Source organism: Sturnira hondurensis, unplaced genomic scaffold (assembly GCF_014824575.4).
Source record: "Sturnira hondurensis isolate 20B ecotype Veracruz unplaced genomic scaffold, ASM1482457v3 Scaffold0008196, whole genome shotgun sequence".
Taxonomy (NCBI): domain Eukaryota; kingdom Metazoa; phylum Chordata; class Mammalia; order Chiroptera; family Phyllostomidae; genus Sturnira; species Sturnira hondurensis.
In genome coordinates this window covers 18,650,118-18,672,382 of record NW_028080827.1, presented here as the reverse complement: position 1 = coordinate 18,672,382, position 22,265 = coordinate 18,650,118, and the positions used below count along the sequence as shown (strand labels likewise).

The 22,265-nt window shown below is 51.4% G+C and overlaps 1 protein-coding gene across 12 annotated transcripts in view; it reads left to right on the top strand.

Moving 5' to 3' along the window:
• Nucleotides 1-22,265, top strand: part of MEGF11 (multiple EGF like domains 11) — a 354,305-nt gene that overhangs the window by 180,192 nt on the left and 151,848 nt on the right. For all 12 annotated transcript variants that reach the window (XM_037054176.1, XM_037054171.1, XM_037054172.1 and 9 more), the window contains one exon: nucleotides 4,228-4,320. In XM_037054176.1, the coding sequence (XP_036910071.1) occupies nucleotides 4,228-4,320 (93 nt within the window). The remainder of the gene's footprint in view (nucleotides 1-4,227; nucleotides 4,321-22,265) is intronic.

The window sequence follows — 22,265 nt, the reverse complement described above, 5'->3', positions numbered from 1 at the left end:
AGTTGATCTGCATTCACAGTAACTTTTTACTTTATACACTTAATTTTTTTTAACTTTTCAACTCTCGTAATAACAGCTTGGAACACACACACATTGTACAACTGTACAAAATATTTGTTTTACTATATCTTTCTAAGATTTTTTACTTTTTTTTTTACTTTTTAAACTTCTTAAAGACTAAGACACAAACGGCACGTTAGCCTTGGCCTTCACGGGGCGGGGCAGGGGGGTGGAATCACCGACATCACTGTCTCCGCCCCCTGGTCCTGCCCCACTGGAAGATGTTGGGGGGGCCATTGGTTTCCCTCTTCTTTTTTCAATCAGGGATTTGCTTGTAAGAAGATAACGGACCATGAACATTCTCTCTATTACTGAAAACCTTCCGGTGCTGGGGACCATCTTTTCAAACTTTTAAAGAAGTTTGTTAACTCTGGCGAAAGCTTCTGCTAAACACTTCACTGTATGATCTTAGGGGACCACCGTGGCAATATGCAGTCTGTCATCGACTAAAACGTTACTAGGCGATGTATGACTGTACTGTTGTGCCCATTCTGCAGATGAAGAAACGGAGGCATGGAAGGTTGAATACTTTCTTATTGTCCTTTCGTTTTAACTGTAACTTAGCTCACCCCATTATCTACTACCCAAGCCTCTCCCCAGGGGTGGAGGTGCAGCTGCCCTCCAGTACATTGTCCCCAACCAGGGGTGTGTCCCCAACCAGGGTGTCCAAGACCTTGGTGAAAGGAGAGAGTGAGGGAGATGGACTCCGTGTGGAGGGTAGAAGAGGCCCAGTCATCGCGAGGACCCTCCCCTGGGTCTGAGGACGCCCTACAGACAGTAACAGCAAGACTCCCGCAGCACTTATTAGATGTACCTCAGGCTGCACTCCGGGTCCTTTGTCAACTCATTTCACCCTCGCACAGCCTGAAGGCCGTCCTGTCACCATCCCCACTGAACAGATGGGACTGACACAGAGATGGTAGTCACTGGCCTGGGGTCTAGAGTTACGAGGTGGCATCGCTGGGCCCAGTCTGTGCTCTTACTGTGGCATGAGCTGCTTCTCGCTGCACATGCCTCTGGCACTTGGGATGTTGGAAGCAGGACCAAGGCAGGGTAGTGGTTCACATTTCTCAGTGGGTTCAGGGAAGAGCCTGCCGCTCAGTCACACAGCCTGTCAGAGCCAGCCTCTGATTCCCTGTCACCAACAGCAGATGGCTGTGGAGTAGGAGAAAGAGGGACTCAACAAAATGCACCCATTTCTAGTTGCAGGAATAAAAGAAGAGGGAGGTCAGGGTGGCAGAACCCGAACTCAGGCTCTCTTAGGGGGTCAGCTGGTGCAGGCCCGGGGCGAGGGGGCTGGGGTCAGAAAGAAGGCCCTGGGAGTAGTGGCCATATAAACGCCTGCCTGCTGCAGGGGGGCTGCCCTGCTGGGCGGCACTGGAGTCCTGGGGCAGCAGACAGTCACCCCAGCCCCAGGGAGGAGCGAGGGTCTCACCTCCAGCCATTCCCCCTCAGGGGATGCTCCCTGCAGCACACCTGTCCCACTCCCTCCCCATTAGGTACACACACACAGTGGTCCAAATGCCAAATACGGCCATCTGAGCCTCAGATATCAATATTTCATGCCTCAAAAAACGCTGTCTAAACAATACCTGTGAAATATGAATGGATTGAGGCTTTGACAAGCAAATAGTCAAGGCGTAATACCATGGCAATGAGGGTGGGGAGGGCATAATGAGTTCTGGAGGGACCACAGGGACAGCAATCACATCTCTGGAGTCAGGCCAAAGGTTTGTGGGATGACTGTCCTCTGTGTGTAAGGTCACAGGGAGCCAGTGTACTGGATACAAGGCTGAGCTGGGGAAAAGGCAGTGTGGAGACTGCTTGGTGCACCTGAAGGCCCTTCCCTTCCAGCTAGGGACAGGGTGCAAGAGGTAGGTCAGTGGTTAGGTCTCTAGGGTCAGAAGGGTCAGAGAAAGATGAGGGTTGGCAGGGTGTTGGTGGTCGTCCTTCTCCCTCCATATAGCCTTGAGCTCCTCTGAGCCCCTCACCATGTAGGGTGCTGCTCTTGCCTCTCCAGCTTGCACCCTCCTGGGGGTCAACCACACCGCCCCTACATTGTTCTCTCTGGACAGGATCCCCCAGCCCCTGAGCCATCTGGGCAGGGGAGGACCTTCCACCCGGGTCACCTGTGCAGGCCACATGGCCTTGGGTCCCTCTCACCTCCCTCCACCTTCAGAAGCCTCGGTCTCCAGGGGTCCCATCCCCAAGCTCTTCCTCCTGGTCAAGAGGCCACACATGTTCACAAGGTCCAGGGCACTTGGGTATAAATATTTCATTTTCTCCAGGTACAAAGTGAAAGGGTTGCACATGTTTTCTCTGACACTTGGCAGGTCGCAGGTCACAGGTCACTGCCTGCCCTCTCTACCCCCACCCCCACCCTGCAGAACCCCCAGGGATTGAGGAGCTGCTCTCTGAGGTCAGAAAGCAGGTGGAGGTATCTTGAGCTAAACTGACAGGCCGATGGGAAGGGTCTGCTGGGAGACAAATGGGCCCAGCTGTGGAGCATGCTGGGCCCTCCGCCTGTGGGGGTGCGAGGTGGAGGGAAGAGGGAGCAGCTGAGGCCTGAGCTGAGCATTGGCTGGGCCCAGCCATGGGGTGGCCAGGGACACCTGGTGCCCAGCGTGTACTAGGAACATTGCCTCATTCAAGCTTGTTTGGAAAGTCTGGTGCAGCACCCGGAGCCAGGGCAGCAGGGATGACCAGCTGGGGTCTGTGAGCAGCCAGGTGAGCAGCTTACAGTGGTTCTCAGAGGAGCTGGTCCTTGGGGTCAGAGTTCAGCTCAGCTCCCCAGCAAAAAGTGGGTTAGCTGGTAGGTCCTGGAGAGCCAAGCGAGGGGCTGCAGCAGTCAGTCTTTAGCACAAACCAGCTCCCTCCCCAAAAGCCACTTGTACAAATGAGGACTCAGGTGCCAGGGCTCTCCCCAGATATCCCACATCTCAGGCTCTCAGGGGACAGGTTGACTACAGACCACCCATCAGTGGGGCATCTGAAGTGACCCTTCTGGGTCTGCCTGGGGGGCCGGGCCAAAGTTAAGGCAACAGCTTGAGCGTCAACATCTGTGTTTGGGAGGAACCAGAGAACCCGCACCAACCACAAACTGGGCTTTGTTGTCTAACCTCTTGGTGGGCATTCAGGCCAGGCCATAGATGTGGAAGCAGGGTGGGTGTTTGGAAATCAGGGGCAGCCTTCACCATCGGGGGCCCTGCTGCCCCTGGTCAGTGCCAGGCAGACAGGAGCATTCTAGCTGCTAAGGAATTGACAGGGTTGCCTGTAGCTGCTGATTTCCCGAGCTCACAAACTTGGCAGGGGTGTCCCTGGGGGTTTTCTGTAATCCTTCACTGGCGCCTTGGATAGTGGGGCAGAGCTCACGGGAGCAAAGATGACGTTGAGAAAACGTGGACGTCAGAGCAGGAGAGCCATCATCTCCCTTCCTCCCCCTACTGCCAATGAGCCCGCTCGGCGCTGGAGCACTTGATGGGGACTTCGCCGCTGTTGCCTCCCAGCTCCGGAGGCTGTAGCGTTTGTGTGATAAGAAATTGCCTGGCACTTTCTAATTACAATTATCATCATCATGGATGTCTTTCTTAATTACTTTCTTATAATTAGATGTTGCCTTTTCCCCAGCATTTGTGTACTGTGCTGATTGATGACATTTGAGAGCTCCAAAACAGGGACATTTGGGGAGAAGGGCAGGAAGGTGGGGGAAGGGAAAGGAACCTATTCTTTTCTGGCAACCTGGTAGATTTCAGGGCCTTTGAAAAAAGAAATTGGGGAAAGCAAATGATGGACACATTAGGTCATTTCCTGAGCAGATGCGGAGAGAGCAAGCGTGTGGATTTAGGAGCTGGGCTTTGCAAAGGGTCTCTAAGTGTTAAGCCTTGCAGGAAATATTCTTGAAAAGCCACCAAAGCTGCCATTTTTCAGGCATGGGTTTCATTTTGGGAAACGAGGCTGGGATGAAGTGTGCCCTTGTGGGATGCATTTCGGAGTTAATTAAATAACTGAGGTCTGGGGTAGCTGGATTTTTCTCCAAAGCTACTGATGCGTTCTGCACATCCGTGGGCCTCAGGGAGCTGTTCTAAAGTGCTTTATGCTCCTTGACCAGATGGTTGGTTTTCATCGTCTGTTCCTTTCTTCCTCTCCCTCTCCCCCGGCCCCCTGTAGCCCTGTGTACGGAGGAGTGTGTGCACGGCCGCTGTGTTTCCCCGGATACCTGCCACTGCGAACCCGGCTGGGGAGGGCCCGACTGCTCCAGTGGTGAGTGTGGGGTGTTTGGGGGGCTGTGGCCCCCCCCCCCCCGGCTCTGGCTCAGGAGGGCCTGTGCTGAGTATGTGCCGAATTCTTTGTGTTGGGATGCAGCTGCCTAGGTGAGTGGGGCGTCAGGGAAGAGGCATACCTGCAGTTTGGTATAGGATGGGACTGGGGGTGGGGGGTTCAAAGGGCATGGGGGTCATGGTTTGTGGAGATCTGGAGAGGCACTGTGTGTTGGGGGGGGCGCTGTGGGATCATCCGTGCCACTCTGCCTTTTGATGAAACGCCTCTAGATATAGTCCTTGAGGGTTGGAGTGAAACTGAGATGCCACCCAAGGGAGCAGACTCAGGAGGTCCCTGGGGTCGGGGCCTGGCCCTTAGCTTTGCTAGTCCGAAGGCTGGGTTTTGTGGGTGCTCACAGAGGCTTAGGGGACTGATGCGTGGGACTGGTGGACATTGGAATGCCTCTGTGTCCCCAAGGGTAGGAGAATGGGACACTGCAGGGGTGAGTCCCTGTGCTCCTCCATCTCTCTGGAGAAGGCTTCCTGGTAAGCATGGGGGTGAGGTGGATGCTTTGGGGACTGACCAGGTGACCACAGCAGCCCGGGGTATGTCCACCGTGGGGCTGGCCATTGAGAGCACGGGGCATTCCCGACAGCCACTCAGGCAGTTCTCTGCCGAGAGCCCAGATGCAGGCAGGTCCTTCCCCTCTGGCTCATTCCCCCTAAATACTTGCAGATGACTCCCTTTCACTGGTGCATCTTACAGTCACTGATAGGTTAAGATGTGGTCTTGCTTGATTTCTAAGAAGCTTTGATTAGTGTTGCAGCTCATTTTCTTCCTGATCTGAGTGGGGTAGAATGTCCTTTTTATTGTGACCGGAGCAGAGAGCATAGCTAAGCTGATCCATCAGGGGTCTTGCTCCCATCTTTGGGAGCCCCTGTTGGGTAGGGACTGCGATAGTGGTGGAGCGTTGGAAAGCTCCATGGCGGCCCAATGTGGCGCTTGTGCCCTTTTCCTGTTCTCTCTGCTGGGGTGGAAACATGGAGTTACAGTCCTTTTTTTCCAAAGGCCTTACCTGGAGCCTCCCTGTCTACCCAGTGCATGAGAGCTTACCCACAAAGCAAGGCTATTGGATGTGATTTTGTTTTGAGCCTGAAGGTTCTCTTGGATCAGAGAGTCCAAGATCTCTTTGGGTTCAAGAGACTCTCCAGTGTGTTGGTGACTGTGGTGGCTGCCTCCTCCTATCTGTTTCACTATGTTGAAGTGGGCCGTGCTGAGACACAAGGCTAGGGACTCATCCAGACATGGAAGGCAAACCCGAGGGACAGACGAGTTAAAGGAATGTGCTCAACCAATCTTCTGTGAACTAGAGGAAACACGTTGGTTGAAACGCCTGAGAGCTTTTTCTCCCTTGTTCGTGTTCTGTTTTGTGTAATTTTTCTTCCAATGAATCTTTGATGAAGAACTAGCTAACCTGGCTTAGGTGAGCTCTGCTGGGACGGGGCTGCTTGCTGCTGCTGGATTATAATGTCAACAGCAGCCTGTTGGAGGCTGACATACAGCCCGAGTCCCAGGAGCCCTGAGTGCATGTAAATCACCAATCAGAGCCAGAGTGTCTGGTGCTCATGACATGCTGGGCTGGGCTGGGCTGGGCAAGGCGGTGGGGGGGGTGTGGCAGCCCCAGAGGGTCTTTCAGGTACAGTCCGTGTCTCCCAGGGTTTCTGGTCTGGGGAAAGAACTGCAATAAAGGCAGCACTTCATGATCTTCCCTCTGGAGTAAGTTTATCAAGCATGGAGGGAAACAATCTTGTTTCTTTGTATTAAAAACCTGGGCTCCCTAACTTGCCCACCCCCAGTTCAGTTGTCAGACATGGTGCTGAGCAACCCATAACTGTTTCTGCAACAAATCTGACCTCCTGGGGTGAAGAGTCACCAACTCTGGGTCTACGCAAAGGCGGGTGCGGCCAAACCCACAGGGAGCCCCAGAGGACGTGTCCCAACCCTAATTTCAGGGGCAGCCACTTTGGATGACGGAATTCGCAGACTCGCACTCGGAAACCACTCAGAGCGCTGACTGAGTAGGTGCCCTGCCGTGAGCTTACCGACCTCTGCCCGCACCTCCCCCGCTACCATTGGCAAGTTTTCCCTTCTCTTGAGTGGAAATTTCTCTCTACCTTCGACCGGTTGGTTCTCACTCATGACAACGGCTGGGGCAACCATGACCCTCCTTTCCATGTCTTCCGAGGAGCTTAGTGGACAAGGCCACAGATGTGTAGGGAAAGGCGGTCATCTCAGAGTAGGTGATAATAGCCACTGGGGCCACACAGAAGAAACCAGAGGCCCCTTCCATGGAGCTGCCCTTCAAATATTTGAAGACAATGAGCAATCACTTCCTTCCCCCAGGTTTTTATTACCCAGGCTCCTTTGTTGCTCATATCGCATTGCCCCAGCTGCCTTCCCCATCTGGTTTCTCTCCATTGGCCGTGGCCTTTAATCCTTTTAAATGATTATTCCTGGATCTGACCACACATCAGCAAGGTTGTATGGAAAAATGACAATAAAGATAGGTGCTATTTATTGAATTTTACTCTGCACTAGGCACTTTATCCTCTCATTTAGTCTCCACAACAACTCTGTGGTGTGGGGATTATTATTAGTCATCTTTTACAGATAAGAAAGTTGAGGCACAGAGAGTTTAAATGACCTTCAACAGACACACAGCAAGTAAATGGTAAGACTGGGACTATCAGTCAAGCAAAAACCTAGGTCCTAAACCTAAACAGTCAGTTACTATGCTCTCCTTCCTTCTGGATGCTCAACTTCTATTAATACAGCCGCAGGTTGAAATAGATTGGAAACCATAGGTGCCCACAGGGGAAGGAAGGACCTGCTTGAAAGATGTGGCCCCGAGATACTGTTATGGAGGTAGAGGAATTAGCCAAGGGACAGAAACTGTGACTAGGGTTACTCCAAGCAATTCGAGGCTGTAACTGTTGTGCCCTGGACACCTTTCTGCCTGCGTGTGCTCTGCAGCGCTGCCCTAGGGTCTTTGTGGGAACCGTGTCCGTGGGGATGGGGCCCCGGTCAGTGCAGTGTGGATGTCTGGAGGTTTCTGAATGAGACCTGGCCATAGACACGTTTCTGTAGGTGACATTCTTGCAAGGAAGTTTAATTGAAAGCATCATTCTTATTTTCCGATTCTAAAAATTATACCTATTCATGTTAAAAAGAAAATGCAAACCGCACAAAAGTGTAGACAAAGAAGGCTAAGCCGACACACCCAGGGATAACTCCTCCGGCATTTGGGAGCTTTCCTTCCCTGTTATTTCTCCACACTCTTGTACTTAGAGCTGGGTCTGGGTACAACTTACATTATTTAGATCAAATGTATGTGCTATTCTGTGACTTGCTTTTTTAACTTTATGTCATGTACTCATTTTCTTGTCAATAAACACGACTCTCCCTTCAAATGTTAAATGGCCTTATAGGATTTCATTCTGTGGATTACCGAAAGTGCTTAAACAGCCTCTTCTTACTGATGGCCACTTTGGTCGTTCCTGATTTTTCATTCTTTGAGGCCCATCATCCATTACCCAAGATCCTTAGGGCCTGTGGGTTTTAAAATTTACATTTTTCCAGAGTTTATAAAGGTATATTGTGACTATACCATATATGACATAGGCCCCCAGTAGGGTCTAGGCACTACCCTGCAGTGAAATACAGTAAGACTTCTGCAGCGACATATAAGAGATCGCATCTCGTGACTACAGCCATAAATCAGTTCGGTGAAGATTGCATCTATAAATGAACTTTTGTGCTGACCTTAAAATTTTTTTTTTCCTTTGGACTTTCTAGAAATTTTGGGTGGTGAACATGGGGATGAGGGACTGTGGCCCTGTGTAAAAATACTCAGTGGTTCTTCTTGTGCATAAATCTCTGCCCACTTGTTCCAATTTCTTCTTAGGATAAATTCCTGGAAGTGGCAGAGGAGGGCCGTAAAGATCCGTCAGCCTGCTGCCTGCCCCAGCCCTGCCCTTTGCGGCTGCCTGGGGATTGATGGCTTTGAGAGCCGTGAAGGGGAGGGATCCAGCGTGGGGGTGGGGGGTAGGGATTTCTCATTCTCTTCCAGACCTGTAACCCCATAGCCTAATTTCTTTAAGGCCTGACTAATTTCTCTCTGCTCCATAAAAGAAGTGAGGTGATGCTCACTTTCCCAGTAGGTGGACACACATGAGCTACTGTGGGTAATTCTGAGATGCTGGAGAGACCGGTGTGGGGAGATGGAGCGGCTGCACACTCGCTCATAAACCTCCATCCCATATAATAATGAAGAAGGAAAGGATGAAATGTCAGTCTCCCCTGAATAAAGACTACAGAGTGACTCTTATTAAATTGCACTAATCTCACAAGTGGAGATAAAAAGAAAAAAGTTTTCCTATATTGAATATCAAGCTTTTTAAAGTAATTAGGAATATTAAAGCACTGACAATGATTGAGATAGAAGCATTATTCATAACTTTTATTTCCGCACTGGGCAGTGATCCAGTATATTTCATTTATGAGGTTTTAGCTGTAAGGAGAAGGACGTGAGCCAATTCCTAAATTAAATATGCCCTGTTAACTTTTATAAATGTTACCAAAGAATCAACTTGGAAATTTAAGCCTTCAGTGTATTATTTAATTATTCCATTTCTCAGGTCCCGCTTCTCTGCCTTTATCTCATGGTGCTTGGAAGTTTGAGTTCTGGGCTATAGAATAATGTTTTGGTTTTAGGCTCAGGCCTCCCCAAAAGAGCTGGGTTAGGCAAGACGGAGAAGTGCCCCCTCCACCCCTCACCATTTCCTCACCATTTCTCACATTCTTAGATTCCGCCCAACTGGCTTTGTTGCGACGCACAGAGTGCAGGACAGTAAAAGCTCCCCACACAGTGTCTGACTGTTAGTCAGAACGCCCTTCTCCCCCCAGTGCTGGGCCTGAGGCAGGGCTGCAGAGCAGGCCTGAGTGATGAAGGCAGCGGGAACGGCATTGGGACTCCACCAAGAGTAGCTTCTGCCAAGTCAGATGTGTCCGTATCTTGAGCAGCGTGTGGGACCCCTGGCTGACTTGGCTGTCGGCTGTCCTTGCAGATACAATAAAATGTGTAACAGCACAGAAATATGCCCGCACTCCTCAACGAGCCTGGGGTCAAAGCTATTCAAACTGAGGCATGTGTTTGCTAGACATTTTTTTTCTGTGTGTGGTAAAATATACACAACATAAAATTTATTATTTTAACCATGTTTGTGGGTACAGGTCTGTGGCGGTAAGCACAGTTACCCTGCTGTGCGACAATTATTACCACCCAACTCCAGAACTTTTTCCTCTTCCCAACTGAACCTTCATACCCATCAAACACTGACTTTCCATTCCCCTTCCCCCCAGCCAAAAGCAACCAACACTCTGTTGTCTCCACACATCTGACTACTCTAGGTACCACGCATAAGCATCATGCAACAGTTGCCACTTTGTGCCTGGCTTATTTCACTCGGTATCATATCTGCGAAGTTTGTCTCTGCTGTAGCGTGTGGCAGAGCCTGCTCGCTTTCTAAGGCTGAGTAAACTCCCTCATGTGTATGGACCACATTCCCTTTATCCACTCATCTGTCCAGGGGCCTCTGAGTCTCTTCCACCCTTCGACCACTGTGAATCACGCGGCTGTGAACGAGGACGTACAAATACCTCTTCGAGCCCTTGCCTTTACTTCTTTCGGATATTCACCCAGACTAGGCTGCTGGGTTATGTAGCAATTCTATGTTTGTTGGTTCAGGGAATCTGTACACTGTTTCGCACAGCGTGTGCGCCCTTTACATTCCCACCAGCAATGCACAGGGTCCTAATCCCCCGCATTTTGGTCACGCTCATTGCTTCCCGTGCTTTTGGTGACCGCTGGCCCGGTGGGGGCGAAGTGCTGTCTCACTGTGGTGCTGGCGTGCCTTTCCCCAGTGCTCGGTGACGTTGAGCGAGCATCTCTTCGTGTGCTTCACCGGCCACTGTGTGTCTTCTGTGGAGAAACGTCTGTTCGGGTTATCTGCCCATGTTTTTAAATTGGGTTAGGTTGTTGTTGTTGAGTTGTACGTGTTCCTTATAAATTCTGAATCTTAATCTTAGCAGATATATGATTGAAAATATTTCTTCCCATAGTGTGGGTTGTCTTTCACTCTATTAATAGTGTCCTTGACGCACAAAGGTTTCTAATTTGGGCATTCCAGTCTATCTATGTTTTCGTTTGTTGCCTATGTCTTTGGTGTCATGTCCAAGAAATGATTGCCAAATCCAACATCATGAAGCTTTCCCCCGGGTTTTCGTCTAGGAGTTTCATAGCTGGAGCTCATGCACTGCGGCCTTTGGTCCACTCTGAGTTACCTTTTACCGGTGGTGTAAGGCAGGGTCTGACTTCAGCTCTTTTACACGTGGATGGCAAGTCCCCCCAGCAGCACTTGTGGAAGGTCCTTTTGCTAATAATTCTTGAAACTGTGGAGTTTACATTTTTCACCATGTAATGGCACATTAGTTACTTGATAAGTAATGTAAGTATTATTTGTTATATTAAAACATTCAGATTTATTATAGAACTGAATGTAGAATTGGCCTTCGCTTTTTAAAATGTGGTCACTGGAGCCTTTGGTGGACCTGTCCCTGCTATGCCTCAGGCGTCCCTGGAGGCAGGGAGGTTTTAGGGGTGTGGCTTGAGAAGCAGTGGGAAAGGCAGGAAGACCAGAACCAGAATTAGATCTCCTGGAGCTGGCGACTGTTTGCAAGGATGGTTTAGGGAGGGATCAGGGCTCAAGCTCCTCCCCCACTGCATTTCTGGGAGCTCTGTCTTCCTGCCCGCATGCCGGGCTGCATGCAGTACCCCCAGGGTCTGTGCCTGGGCTCCTGGGCTCAGGATTGGCATAAGGACTCTGGTCCAGCCTGCACGACCTCATCTTGGGTGCTCCAGGGCCTCTGGACTCTCCCACAGTGCTCAGAGCTGACCTAGGAGCAATGACAGTCCAGGGTCGCATAGCACTGGCCTGGGCGCTATTTTCCCGGAGCTCGCTTCACGTATGTGATGCCTGTCTCCACAGATTCCTGGAATGGAGAGGTAGGAAGTATGATCTAAAATCCCCAAACCAAATTCCTGGTCACTGAGATCTCATGATTTAACTCGAAACCATTAGATCGAGAGCTGGGAGGGACCTCAGAAATTGTCTGGTCTGCGTCCATTGCACATATGGGCAAACTGAGACGCAGAGAAGGGAAACTGCTCACCCGCGGTTACCCAGGGAGGTAGTGGCAGGGCTGTAACTTAATCCCAGGGCTCCTGACTCCCATGCCTTTGTCTCCCACCAGCTGCTCTTGGAGTTCAAGGCTGGAGTTGTTTTAGGGGCAGATGGGTTTCATTATAGCAAAGCAGACAGGCCAAGCTGTTCTACAGGCCAAGCTGTTCTACAGACTTTTGTGCAGACAACCAAAAGGTTCCAGACCTTCCTGGTTCCTTCTCTGCACAGGCCTGGAGGACAGAGTCATGACTACAGTTCAGGCCAGGGCACTGGGATTGGGGATTTGGGGGGAAGGGGGTGGGGAGTCAATTCTGCCACCTTCCCAAGATGCTCTGTTTTTGGGAAGTCAAAATCTAGCATCAAGGGCCCTGGTGACCTTTGCACTGACATCCTGGAGGGCAGTCTCCCACCCTCCCCTACCACCCCATCCACCACGCACAGCCCTCTGAGATTCTCTCTCTTCATCCTGGGACTTGGACAAGGAGTGGGGCGGAGGACAGCCATGGGTGGGGGCCCCCTTATGACTCATGTCCTTGCCTCCCCCGCCCCCGCCATGGGGGTTCCTGGCGAGCCCTGGTTGCTTTGTCCCAGAGGGGGTGTGCAGAGGGGTGGTTTGCCAACAGGGAAGCTGCAGCTCTCCCGTGTTCTTTTTTCACTACGCTGAGCCGGCTGTCAAGGTTAAAGCAACTTCAGATGAATCACCACAAAGCAATTACACTGCTGGGCCTTGGTTCCCTGCGTGCTGCCCAGCCTGCGGCCCTCGCAGCACCGCCTGGGCCGCCTTCTGTCGGCATCTGCGTGCCCGTGGGCCTCCCCGGATGGCGGGCTCTGCGTCAGCCCCGCACTGAGGGTGCAGTCACCGTGATGGGGACAGAAGGGAGTCGTGGAGGCGGCAGCAAATGCTTGTTCAAGGTCTGCGCGTCAGAGGTGCTGCTATGCCCCACAGAATTCTAATTTCGAATGTAAAGGAATTCAGTAGCTGGGGCCGTGGGCCCTGTTGGCGCAGTGTTCTCCGTCCCTGGAGGTCCGTGTCATGCAGGTTTATTGAGCACCTCTCAGACACCAACGCTGTGGTGGGGCCCGGGCTGAGGGGGAGACTGGGGACGAGGAAGGCATCACTCCTGTCCTCAGGGAACTTGCGCAGAAGCAAGCACCACCAGTATAGAGAGGAGAGAGGGACAAGAATCCAGGCGGAGAGAAGGCTCTGGCTGTTATTGGAGGGGCCACCTGGAAAGCTCAGGAAGGCCATCAGGGGAGGGGAGAGGAAGGAAGGAACCAGGTGTGTGCTGTGGTCTCATTTTAGATGAAGAAACTGAGGCACGGAGTGGTTAAGTGAATGCCTGAGGCCCCACAGCTGGTGAGTGTCAGAGTGGGTCTGTCTGACTCTTTCCACAGGACACAGAGGAAGGGGGGTCAGAAATGTGAGAACCAAGGCACTTGTGAGGAGCAGGATGAAAGAGACCTCAGTCCAGCCCCAGCCTGAGTCCTGGGGGGCTGGGCTGCACGGGAAGGGAGTGGGAAGGCAGATCTGCTGGCCTCTCTGTCTGTCTTTCCACCTTGGCCATTGCCTCTCCTAGCCCCTGCCCCCCTCTTTTTAGTGACTCCCAGTCTTGTTTATGTTCTGGAAGCTGTGAAAAGGTTTGTGTCCTCCCTTCTGGAGTTTCTTTTTTCCAAAGGCGCCTCTCTGGAGAAATGGGAAGTGAGAGGGTGCAGACACGGGGTGCTCTGCCCTCATGGGGGCCCAGACCATTGGTGAGGCTGAGCTAGGGGCCGCCCATGGAGACCCCAGAATCCAGGACCGAAGGCAGCTGGTCCCTGACCCCATCCCTACTCCTGGACCGAGTCCTACTTCTGTGATGATGCCTACCAGGAGAGGAGGGAAGACCTTCTGAGCAACCCCTGCCCAGGTCCAAGGACCCAAGGAAGGCCAATGGGGGGAGGGGGCCACTGCTCCTCCCCCTCCTTGAGAGGGGGCAGCCTCCTCAGGTTTCACTCCTTCCTCCTCTGCCCCTCTGCCCCTCTGCCTCTCAGACAGAGAGATACTGGGACTGTGCACGGTCTATCCAAAAGTCATTTTTTTAACCCGAGGAAGCCAGAAATCGGAGAGCCTGGAGTCTGCATGAGCCATGTATTTGAGGGGCTGCTGTAGTGGCAGCGGGGAGGTGCGTTCTGCCCCACTCAGCTCTGGCCATCTGCTCCCTGAGAACAGAATTAATAAAAAAATGACACACAGGGAGTCCTAAGGACTGGGGAGAGGGAGGAGGGTAGGAGAATCCGCCTAGAATGTGACAAAGGCAGAACAGAGGGGCAGGAGCCAAGTTGGCGTCATCGTGCAGGGCTGGCAGCTGGTGCTGACACCTCTCCCCGGCCCCACTCAGGCTGAAAGGGGCACTGTGCCCCACCCACACACATGCACACACATGCGCGTGGCCGCTTCTCCTAGGGTGGGCACGTGGGCTGGGTCTCCATGGGAAATACGGCTCCTCCAGGGAGGAAATCATGAGATGCTCCCACCAGCCTGGAGCAGCCTGGAGCCCTGCAGGGGAGGGGAGCCAGGAAGTGTTTCCTCTCCGGGACCAACAGGAACCTGCCGAGAGCAGGTCCGGCTCTCCAAGACCTGCCCATCTTAACGGACTTTCAGTTCAGTCCCGGTCAGCTCAGGTGGGCTGTGTGCCGGGTGCTGGGTGCCGGGTACCACGTGAAGATCACATTTCTTGCTCCTGCTGCCCTGCTGCCCGTGAGGTGGGGGCTACCAGCCGGTTTGCGGTTGAGGAGGCCGAGGTCCAGGGACAGTTAGTTGTCATCCCCTCGGCTGCTCTAGAGCATGCACTCTTTTCACAGGGGCATGTTTCTACCAGATCACAGGGCTGTGGAACAGGTGACATTTGAGGCTGAAAGGTAGGGAGTTGGCTTGGCTCAGTCTAAGTCAGCTCAGACTTCTCTCTGAACTGACATCCAGCCCTTACCATACATGCTATCCCATTCATTATTCATTACTATTCATTATTGTTTTCCCCATTTTTCAGATGAGAAAACTGAGGCTCAGGGAGGTTGAGTACCTGGCCCAAGGGCACATGGCTAGTAAGAGACAATCACAATTTGAACTAGGCAGGCTGTCTCTGGAGACCACACTTGCAGCTCTGGTTAATGCTTCTTTACAGGGCTCTCTGCCTTCCCTCTCCAGCGCCCCCCCCCCCTTACCTGGGAGGTAGGGAGCTGGCTAAAATGGAAATGAGATCATGTCACTTCCCTTTACCTGCCAGGAAGTGCCCCAGCTCCTTGACCAGGCCTGGAGACCCCTCTGGGTCTGAGGCCTGCCCAGTGTTCAGCCTCCTCTCCCCTCGTCCCACCCCCACCCCTTCCCCTCTCCCAGCCTTCCTTTATCCACAGACCCATTGCTCTTTTGCTTCCAAAACCCAGCTCAGATGCTACCTCTGCTGTGAGGCTTCCTGATTCCCACAGACCTTCACCGTCCAAGCCACCCCAGAGGATTATCGTTTGGTTGCATGTTTGCTACCTTCTCAGCCCCCAGCCCCTGAGGCCTTCTCAGTGGCAGGACCCAGGTCTTACCTGCCTGGTACCCAGCATGTGCGGGCACATGCTGGGCATTCAACACAGTGCTAAGTGGGATCCAGTGGATTTGTTCTCCTCTTCTCTCAGGTTTTTGTTCCTCCAGGAGATGCTCAAGTGTTGGTGCTAGAACTAGGGAAGAGCACTGGGGCTCCGGGGTGGACACCTGGGAGAATGTAAAACCTTGTCCCTTGATCTTCCAAAGCTTCTTACCTACCAGTGCTGCCCGTGCACTGCCCCCGGGGGACTGCAGTGAGGCCAGGAGGCAGGTTGCTCCTTCAGGGGAAAGCTAGGAAGTGCGAAAGGTGCTAGGAAGGCAGTGGAACCAGAGCTCAGAGAAGGGTAAGACTTGGAGCTTCAATAACCAGGTATATGAAGAGGGGGCGTTCCAGGCCAACTGACTCACCCTCTGCTGAAGCAGAGGGTGCCCGCTGAGGATGGGAGCCAGGCGCACAGGTAGGCCAGGGCAGGTGGTTTGTGCTCTTACATCAATAGCCTGAGGAGCTTGGACTTTATTCCATGGGTCTTGGGGAGCCCTGAAGGCTCATTTTGCATCATCTAAGTCTTCATTGTTTCCTAATAGGGCAACCTCCTGTTTCTTCTCCCAAGTAACGTGTGAGTAGATCTGGGCCTAAGTATGAGAAGGAAAGGGATGTTGTAGGCTCTGATTTACCCCTCCAGTCCTGGCTCATCCCTCCAGGCCAGCTGGACTGTGCTCTCCAGCCCCTGTCCCTGGCTGGAGGTGACCAAAGAACATATGGCAGGTTAACTTGGCATTGTGTGGGAGGCAGATTGGATGGGGGAGACTGCTGTGATGAAGAGTTAGCGAATGGATCTGGGCCGGGGTGACCCACAGAGGCTGGGTCGGATGTCTCCCTACACCTTCCTGCCTCCCAGTCAGACCAGAGGAGGCAGACCGAAGGGCTAGCAGGATGTCCCATGCAGAGCACCTGGAACTGGGTCTGCTGGTCCCTGGATCTCTGATTCCCAGCCTGCATCTGGGGCAGCCCTTCGCCTCCAGTCCTCAGACACCAGGAGGGCCCCAGAGCCGGCAGCAACTGCCCACCAGGGCTCAGCAGCAGAGGCGGCCCGGGCTGGGGCATCTGTCACCCTCTAATAAGGAAAGCCCATTCTGGCAGTCTGGGTAATGGCTTCAAGTTGAATAATTAATAAAGTTATAAAATATGTCTACTATATGGCCAGAATAATTCAGCTCAATTAGAAGCAATTATTTCTTGCAGTTATGCCACTTGGTATTTTTTATGAACAGCTGTAGCAACAAGACATGATTTCCAGATTTGGCTGCCTACGTGAGAGGTTCTGTTGAGACCAGTCCTTCCCTAGGGCTTTTTCCAGATGTGAAATAGCCATCCACCCATCTGTGCATACATCTGTCTAACCATGTATCAATGTATCCATCCGTCCATTCATCTATCCCTCTATCATCTGTCCGTCTATGCACACATCCATTTATCCATCCATTTATCCACCCATTCACCCAGTGGACATTTCTCAATCCCCTCCCCTTTGCCAGTATGCTGGGTTCTGGGCACGTGGAGATGGGTAAAACCCTGTTCCTGCCCCCAGGGAGCTCCAAGCCCAGGCAAGTGGACCTTTGAGTCGGGCAAGCTCTCATTCCTGTTTCTCTTCAGAAGTCCTGTCAGACATGATTTTTGTCCTTCATGATTTTCCATATGTTCCAGGGATACACATGTAAATATTTGGATGTATCCCTGGCCTTGGCCAGATAAGTCCCTTTCCTGAGATGGTTCAGCTTTTTGGCCTACATTTAAGAGTTTAAAGGTTTTCTGCCTTCAAAACATCCACTTTTTATTAGGTGGAGATCAGGAGATGTGGGATCCAGTTCTGCCCTGTCTCTGGGCTTCAATGTGATCTGGACAAGGCATTTACTTTTTCTTGGCTCACCTGTAAAGTAAGAAGTATGGAGCGTCACTGTGAGTGCACAGGGGTGGCAAGAGGCTTGAGGCTTGGGTTAGAGACCCAAGTTCTTCTCCTGGAGCACTAAACATAAGTTGAATTCTGAGTTAAATCAACTCATATTTTATGTACTTTTAAAAGAAAGATTTTATTTATTTATTTTTAGAGAGAGAGGAAGGGAAGGAGAAAGAGAGGGAGAGAAACATCAATCTGTGGTTGCCTCTCGCTCACCCCGCACTGGGGACCTGAGCTCAGATCAGGGCATGTGCCCTGACTGGGAACCGAACCAGCGCCCCTCAGGTGCACAGGCCGGCACTCAATCCACTGAGCTACACCAGCCAGGGCAAATCAACTCATACTTTATAGGCACCCTGCAAGAAACCCTTTCATAAAGCAAATGCTCTTTTTACAGTGAAGATATCCTCCTCCTGATTTCTCTGCTTGGACATCAAGACTATTCTTACAGGGCGGCAGAACTGTGACTTGATTTATTAAGTCTCCACAGAGCCCTTGCTGTAAGCTTAGCTCCGTGCTGGGGGGATCTGAGAGAGTTATCTCGCGAGTTACATTATGGTCACCAAACATTTATTAGGGCCCTGCCACGTTCAGGGCTCTGGAGATGCCGGTAGAATCACATCCTGACTCAGAGTCAGCCTCTCTGACACGGGTTCCCTTTTGCCTCCTTGTGAACCAGGCCGTCAGGGCTAGCAAAACAAAGTGACAAGGGGGGCCACACCTGGGAGAAGGTATTTGCAACACATATAACCCATAAAAGAATAAATATCCACTACATATATATACACACACACACATATATATGTATAGATTTTTTAAAATCTTACAAATCAATGAGGTCAACCCAAGTCAAACATTGACAAAGAACGTAAACATGCACTTCACAGGAAAAGGGCATCTCCGGACTCTGAGCACATGAGAAGATGCTCCCCTACTGGTAATCAAGTAAATGCAAAGTAAAACAGAGAGGCTGGCATATCACACCCAGCAAACTGGGAAAAACTAAGTTCTGATAACACCAAATGTTAGCTAGGACGCAGGCCAGTGGACACCCCCTGTGGGGCTGGGGAGGGTGCGAACTGGCAGTACGACGTTAGGGAGCAATTTGGAGATTGCAAATAAAACTGAAGATAATGCTGCCCACAACACCACCTTCCTCAAACACTTCTTTCTACCACAATTTAGATTAGGAGCTGCATTTTACATTATGTTCCAGCATATACATATTCACTAATATTTTAAAATCTATTGAATTTTTAAAAAATGATTGTCATGACCTTTATATTGATTTCATGATTCTCTTCTGGGTTACAACCTAACGTTTGAAAAAAATCTGCTCCTGGGAGCCTCTTTGACATGAGCAAACAATGTTATCCTTGTTTGTATTGGTGAAAAGCTGCCAACGGCCTAAAGGTCCCTCAAGAGGGCAATGGATACATTGTAACAGTTTCAGGGCGGGGGGGGGGGGGGGGGGGGGNGAGGGAATCCCCAGGGTTGTTTAAAGGAAGGAACTAGCGTCAGACCTGTCTACCTGGACAAATCTCTGAGATACACTATTGGGTGAAGAAAGCAAGTTACAGAGGGCTACATATATATCACCCAATATCATGTATATAAAGTTTAAAAGCATGCAGTGTGATGACTATATTATTTATGGGTACATTTGGATGTAGTAACAGTATAAAAACAGATGTGGAAATGATAAACGCTAAATTCAGGATTGCATTATCCTGGTAGGGAGGAGGAAGGCATAGGCAGAGATACGCAAGGAGTTTCAGGTGTGTGCTGTTTTATTCTAAAACATACGCATCTGTATCAAAAATGGGGCCTATTAAGGTTTCTTTGATGAAATACTATGTTTTAATTTTCTCTAAACTTTGCAATATGCTTGAAATATTCCATATGTAAAAGAAAAGGTGTCTCCTCTTTCTCTACCTGTCTGCACCTAAGTTCACGTGAAGAAAAAATAAGTGTTAGTTTGTGCTGAACTGAGGTGTTCGTGCCGGTCAGTTCAGTTCATCCAGTGCTCATTGAGCACCTCGCTGCAGGTCTGACGGTGCTGGGCGTGGGGTGTGGAATAGGCGGGGGGGCGGGCGGTGGTTACAGGTGAGCATTGGGCTCTCAGCAAGGGCACAGGCTGCACACCTGTCCGTCCAGGTACTCCTGCCCCAATGAGGGGCCCAATGTTCAGAGCCTGTCTCTCCCTGAAGAATCAGGGAAGTCTCCCTGGAGGAGTTGAGGGTTGAAATGGATCTTGAAGGATGGACAGGGATTGGTGAGTTAGGGATGCTGGAAAGGAGAGGAACCTTGAGCTCCAGAAAGCTCCAGGTCTGTGTGGGAAAGAAGTGATAGGGCAGCTCCGGCCTCTGAACTGGAGCACTGTAGTTAAGACAGGAAATGCTCCCTGGCAGTGCCCAGCGGGAGGCAGACAAACGGAGTGGAGAGGCAGGTCTAATTCATCACTGGGGCTTGGGAGAACTGGGTCCCTGGAGCCTGTAAGAGACTGGAGACAGCCTGCTGACCGCAGAACAGGGCGGCACCTCTCAGGGGCAGCCTGCTCCACCACACGTCCTTGGATGAGGGCCCCAAAAGGGAAGAAGGGACAAAGTTTTGCTCAAATCCCAAACTTCAAATTTATTTGACCAGCTCCCAATAAATTCCTCACACCAGAGGCCTTACTATCCATCTCAGGGTGGTGGGCAGAGGGGTGGGTGGACTGCACGGGAGGTGGCTGTCTGAGATTGCTTGGGGACAAGGCCACATGTCTTGCCAGGAGGCAAGCCCCTAAATCCTCCTGACTTGCTCCCCTTCTAGTAAATTCGAATAGTTTAAAATAACTCCTTCTGACCTTGAGGCGGGTTCCAACTTTGTGTCATCCATCAGCCCTAACCGATTTCTTATTAAGGCTCTGCTGTTCCCCTGGAAAAGTTACCACCTTAAATCAAAGGACCGACAGGACAAGGGAGAGACAGAGGAGCTGGAGGCAGCGGGAGACAGCAAGTCAGGAAGACGAGGGTCTGGTCCCACGGCTGGGGCGAGCGGGGGACCCTCCCAGGTCTACAGCTCGTGGAGGGGCTGAGGACATAGCTGCCTAACTCTGTGTGGCTTGAGAAGGCTCAGAGGTGAGCCCCTTCCTCCAGTTAACCAGAAGCCAGCAGGGAGAGGGCCCGGGGAAAGTGGACTTATAACCCTGACTGCCTTTATTCATTCACTCATCTGTGAGCACATTCCTCTTATTTAATCTATTTGTGGGGGGTGCCTACTGCATGCCTGTTCTAGTTGCTGGGGAGACAGCAGAAACAAGACAGTGTATGGAGCTCTCCTTCTACTGGGGGAGACACTGAGCATGCCCAGACATGAGCACGGTGATTCTGGCATTGGCGTGCAGATGATGAAACAGAGTATCGAGTGAGGCAGGGGGTCAGCGAAGGCCTCCCTGAGGAGGGGGCACCCGAGCCAAGACCTGAATGATAAGAAAAAACAACATACGGGAGAATTGGTATGTCGGTAAAACTTATTAGTACTTAATAAATTTTTGATTCAGCAAAACAGAATTTGTTTTATGCATGGAAGACAGTTGCTAAGCCAGGCTCTGTTGAGGATTTACAAATGAACAGGCAAGTTCATGCCCAGCACAGAGCCTTCAGTCTAGTAGCTGTGATCGCCCAGCTGCCCCAGCAACTGTAGGGCAGAGAGCTTGGGTGGGACCACAGCACTGGACTGAAGGCTCAAAGAAGACACAGGTCCCTTCCAGCTGGGATGGGCAGGGAAGGGCTCCTGGAGAGCAGAGCACCAACAGGGTGTCATGTGGCAGGATGTGGGCTCTGCAAACAGTGCTGGGCCCGGATGGTGCTCATTTATCCCCTCAGGTGCAGGTCCTGAGTGGGCGTGCGTGTCCTATTAATTACCGAATGATCTGGGGCAGGGAGGAACTTGCAGTTGGAATTAGCTGTCTTTTAATAATTGGCAGCAGGATGAGTGATGTGGATTGTTTTTTCCTGGCTGTTGCTGCTGCCAAAGCAAATTACTGAGGTATCCCCTCATTTCTGCCTCACTTGTCTCTCGGCTCTGGCTCCCAGCCCTGCCTGGGAACCAGGAGCCCTGGATGTTGTGGATCTCGGGGAGTGACAGGTCTCCCATACAGCTCAGGGCTCTCTGGGGGACAGCATGAGCCGTTTGAGCACCCCTCTTTCATAAGTCAACACAATTTGCTTAGCAAACAAAGACGAGCAGGATGGATTCCTCTACATTTGGTCTCAGCGCCCAACATCTCTGGACATGAGTCACAGCCAGAAGATTCAGAGGACAGCCAAGAAATGCAGTGACTTTCCATGCAGCTTGGAAGCTGATTGGCTGACGTCTTCCAAGGCCAGCACTGTGTCTCACTGTGGGAACTCCTCAAGGGCAGGTCCAGGCTGGCCCTGGGAGACAGGCAGTAATGCAGCCCCTTCCTTATGGAACAGAGTCTAGTAGAGGGAGACAGTGAATCAGTCAGTACAACAGTGTGGTGCTGCTCTCATGCCTGTGTACAGGTTAGGAGGGGAGGGTGGAAGGGAGGGGGCAACTCCATCAGGTGGACCTTTGGTGGGTTTTTTTAATCACCCCAACTCTGTGCCCGTGCAATACTTGACACAGAATAGAACAAGCAATGTGAGACATTGAGGTTACTAAATTATACTGAGATGCCATCGCTGAAATGACTGACAGCCATCTTTTCCTAGTTCTTGGGGGAATGGAGAGATCAAGCTAATGCACGCTTTTCTCTAAGTTCTATGTTTGGTTGGTTGGTTTTAAAATCTTCCATAACCATTGTTTTCCATAGCTGCTTGACTGCACAAAACGCTAGGGACAGGGATGGAACATTATTAAGCACCAGCGTGTGGTGGGTTCAGGGCTGGGCACACACAGACGTTACTCTCCTTTAATCCTCCCGACAGCCTTGCACATCATTCTTGTTCTCCAGATGGGGAAACAGAGAGGCCGAGTGGTCAGGCGGAGGCTGACCGGTGTGGAAGGCTACGTCTGTGGGAGATACTATCTGCCTCAGCCCAGAGTTTTCTAGTGAGCTACAAAGGCACCCCACACTGGAGCCAGCCGCTGCTCAAATACCCGTTTACAGACATC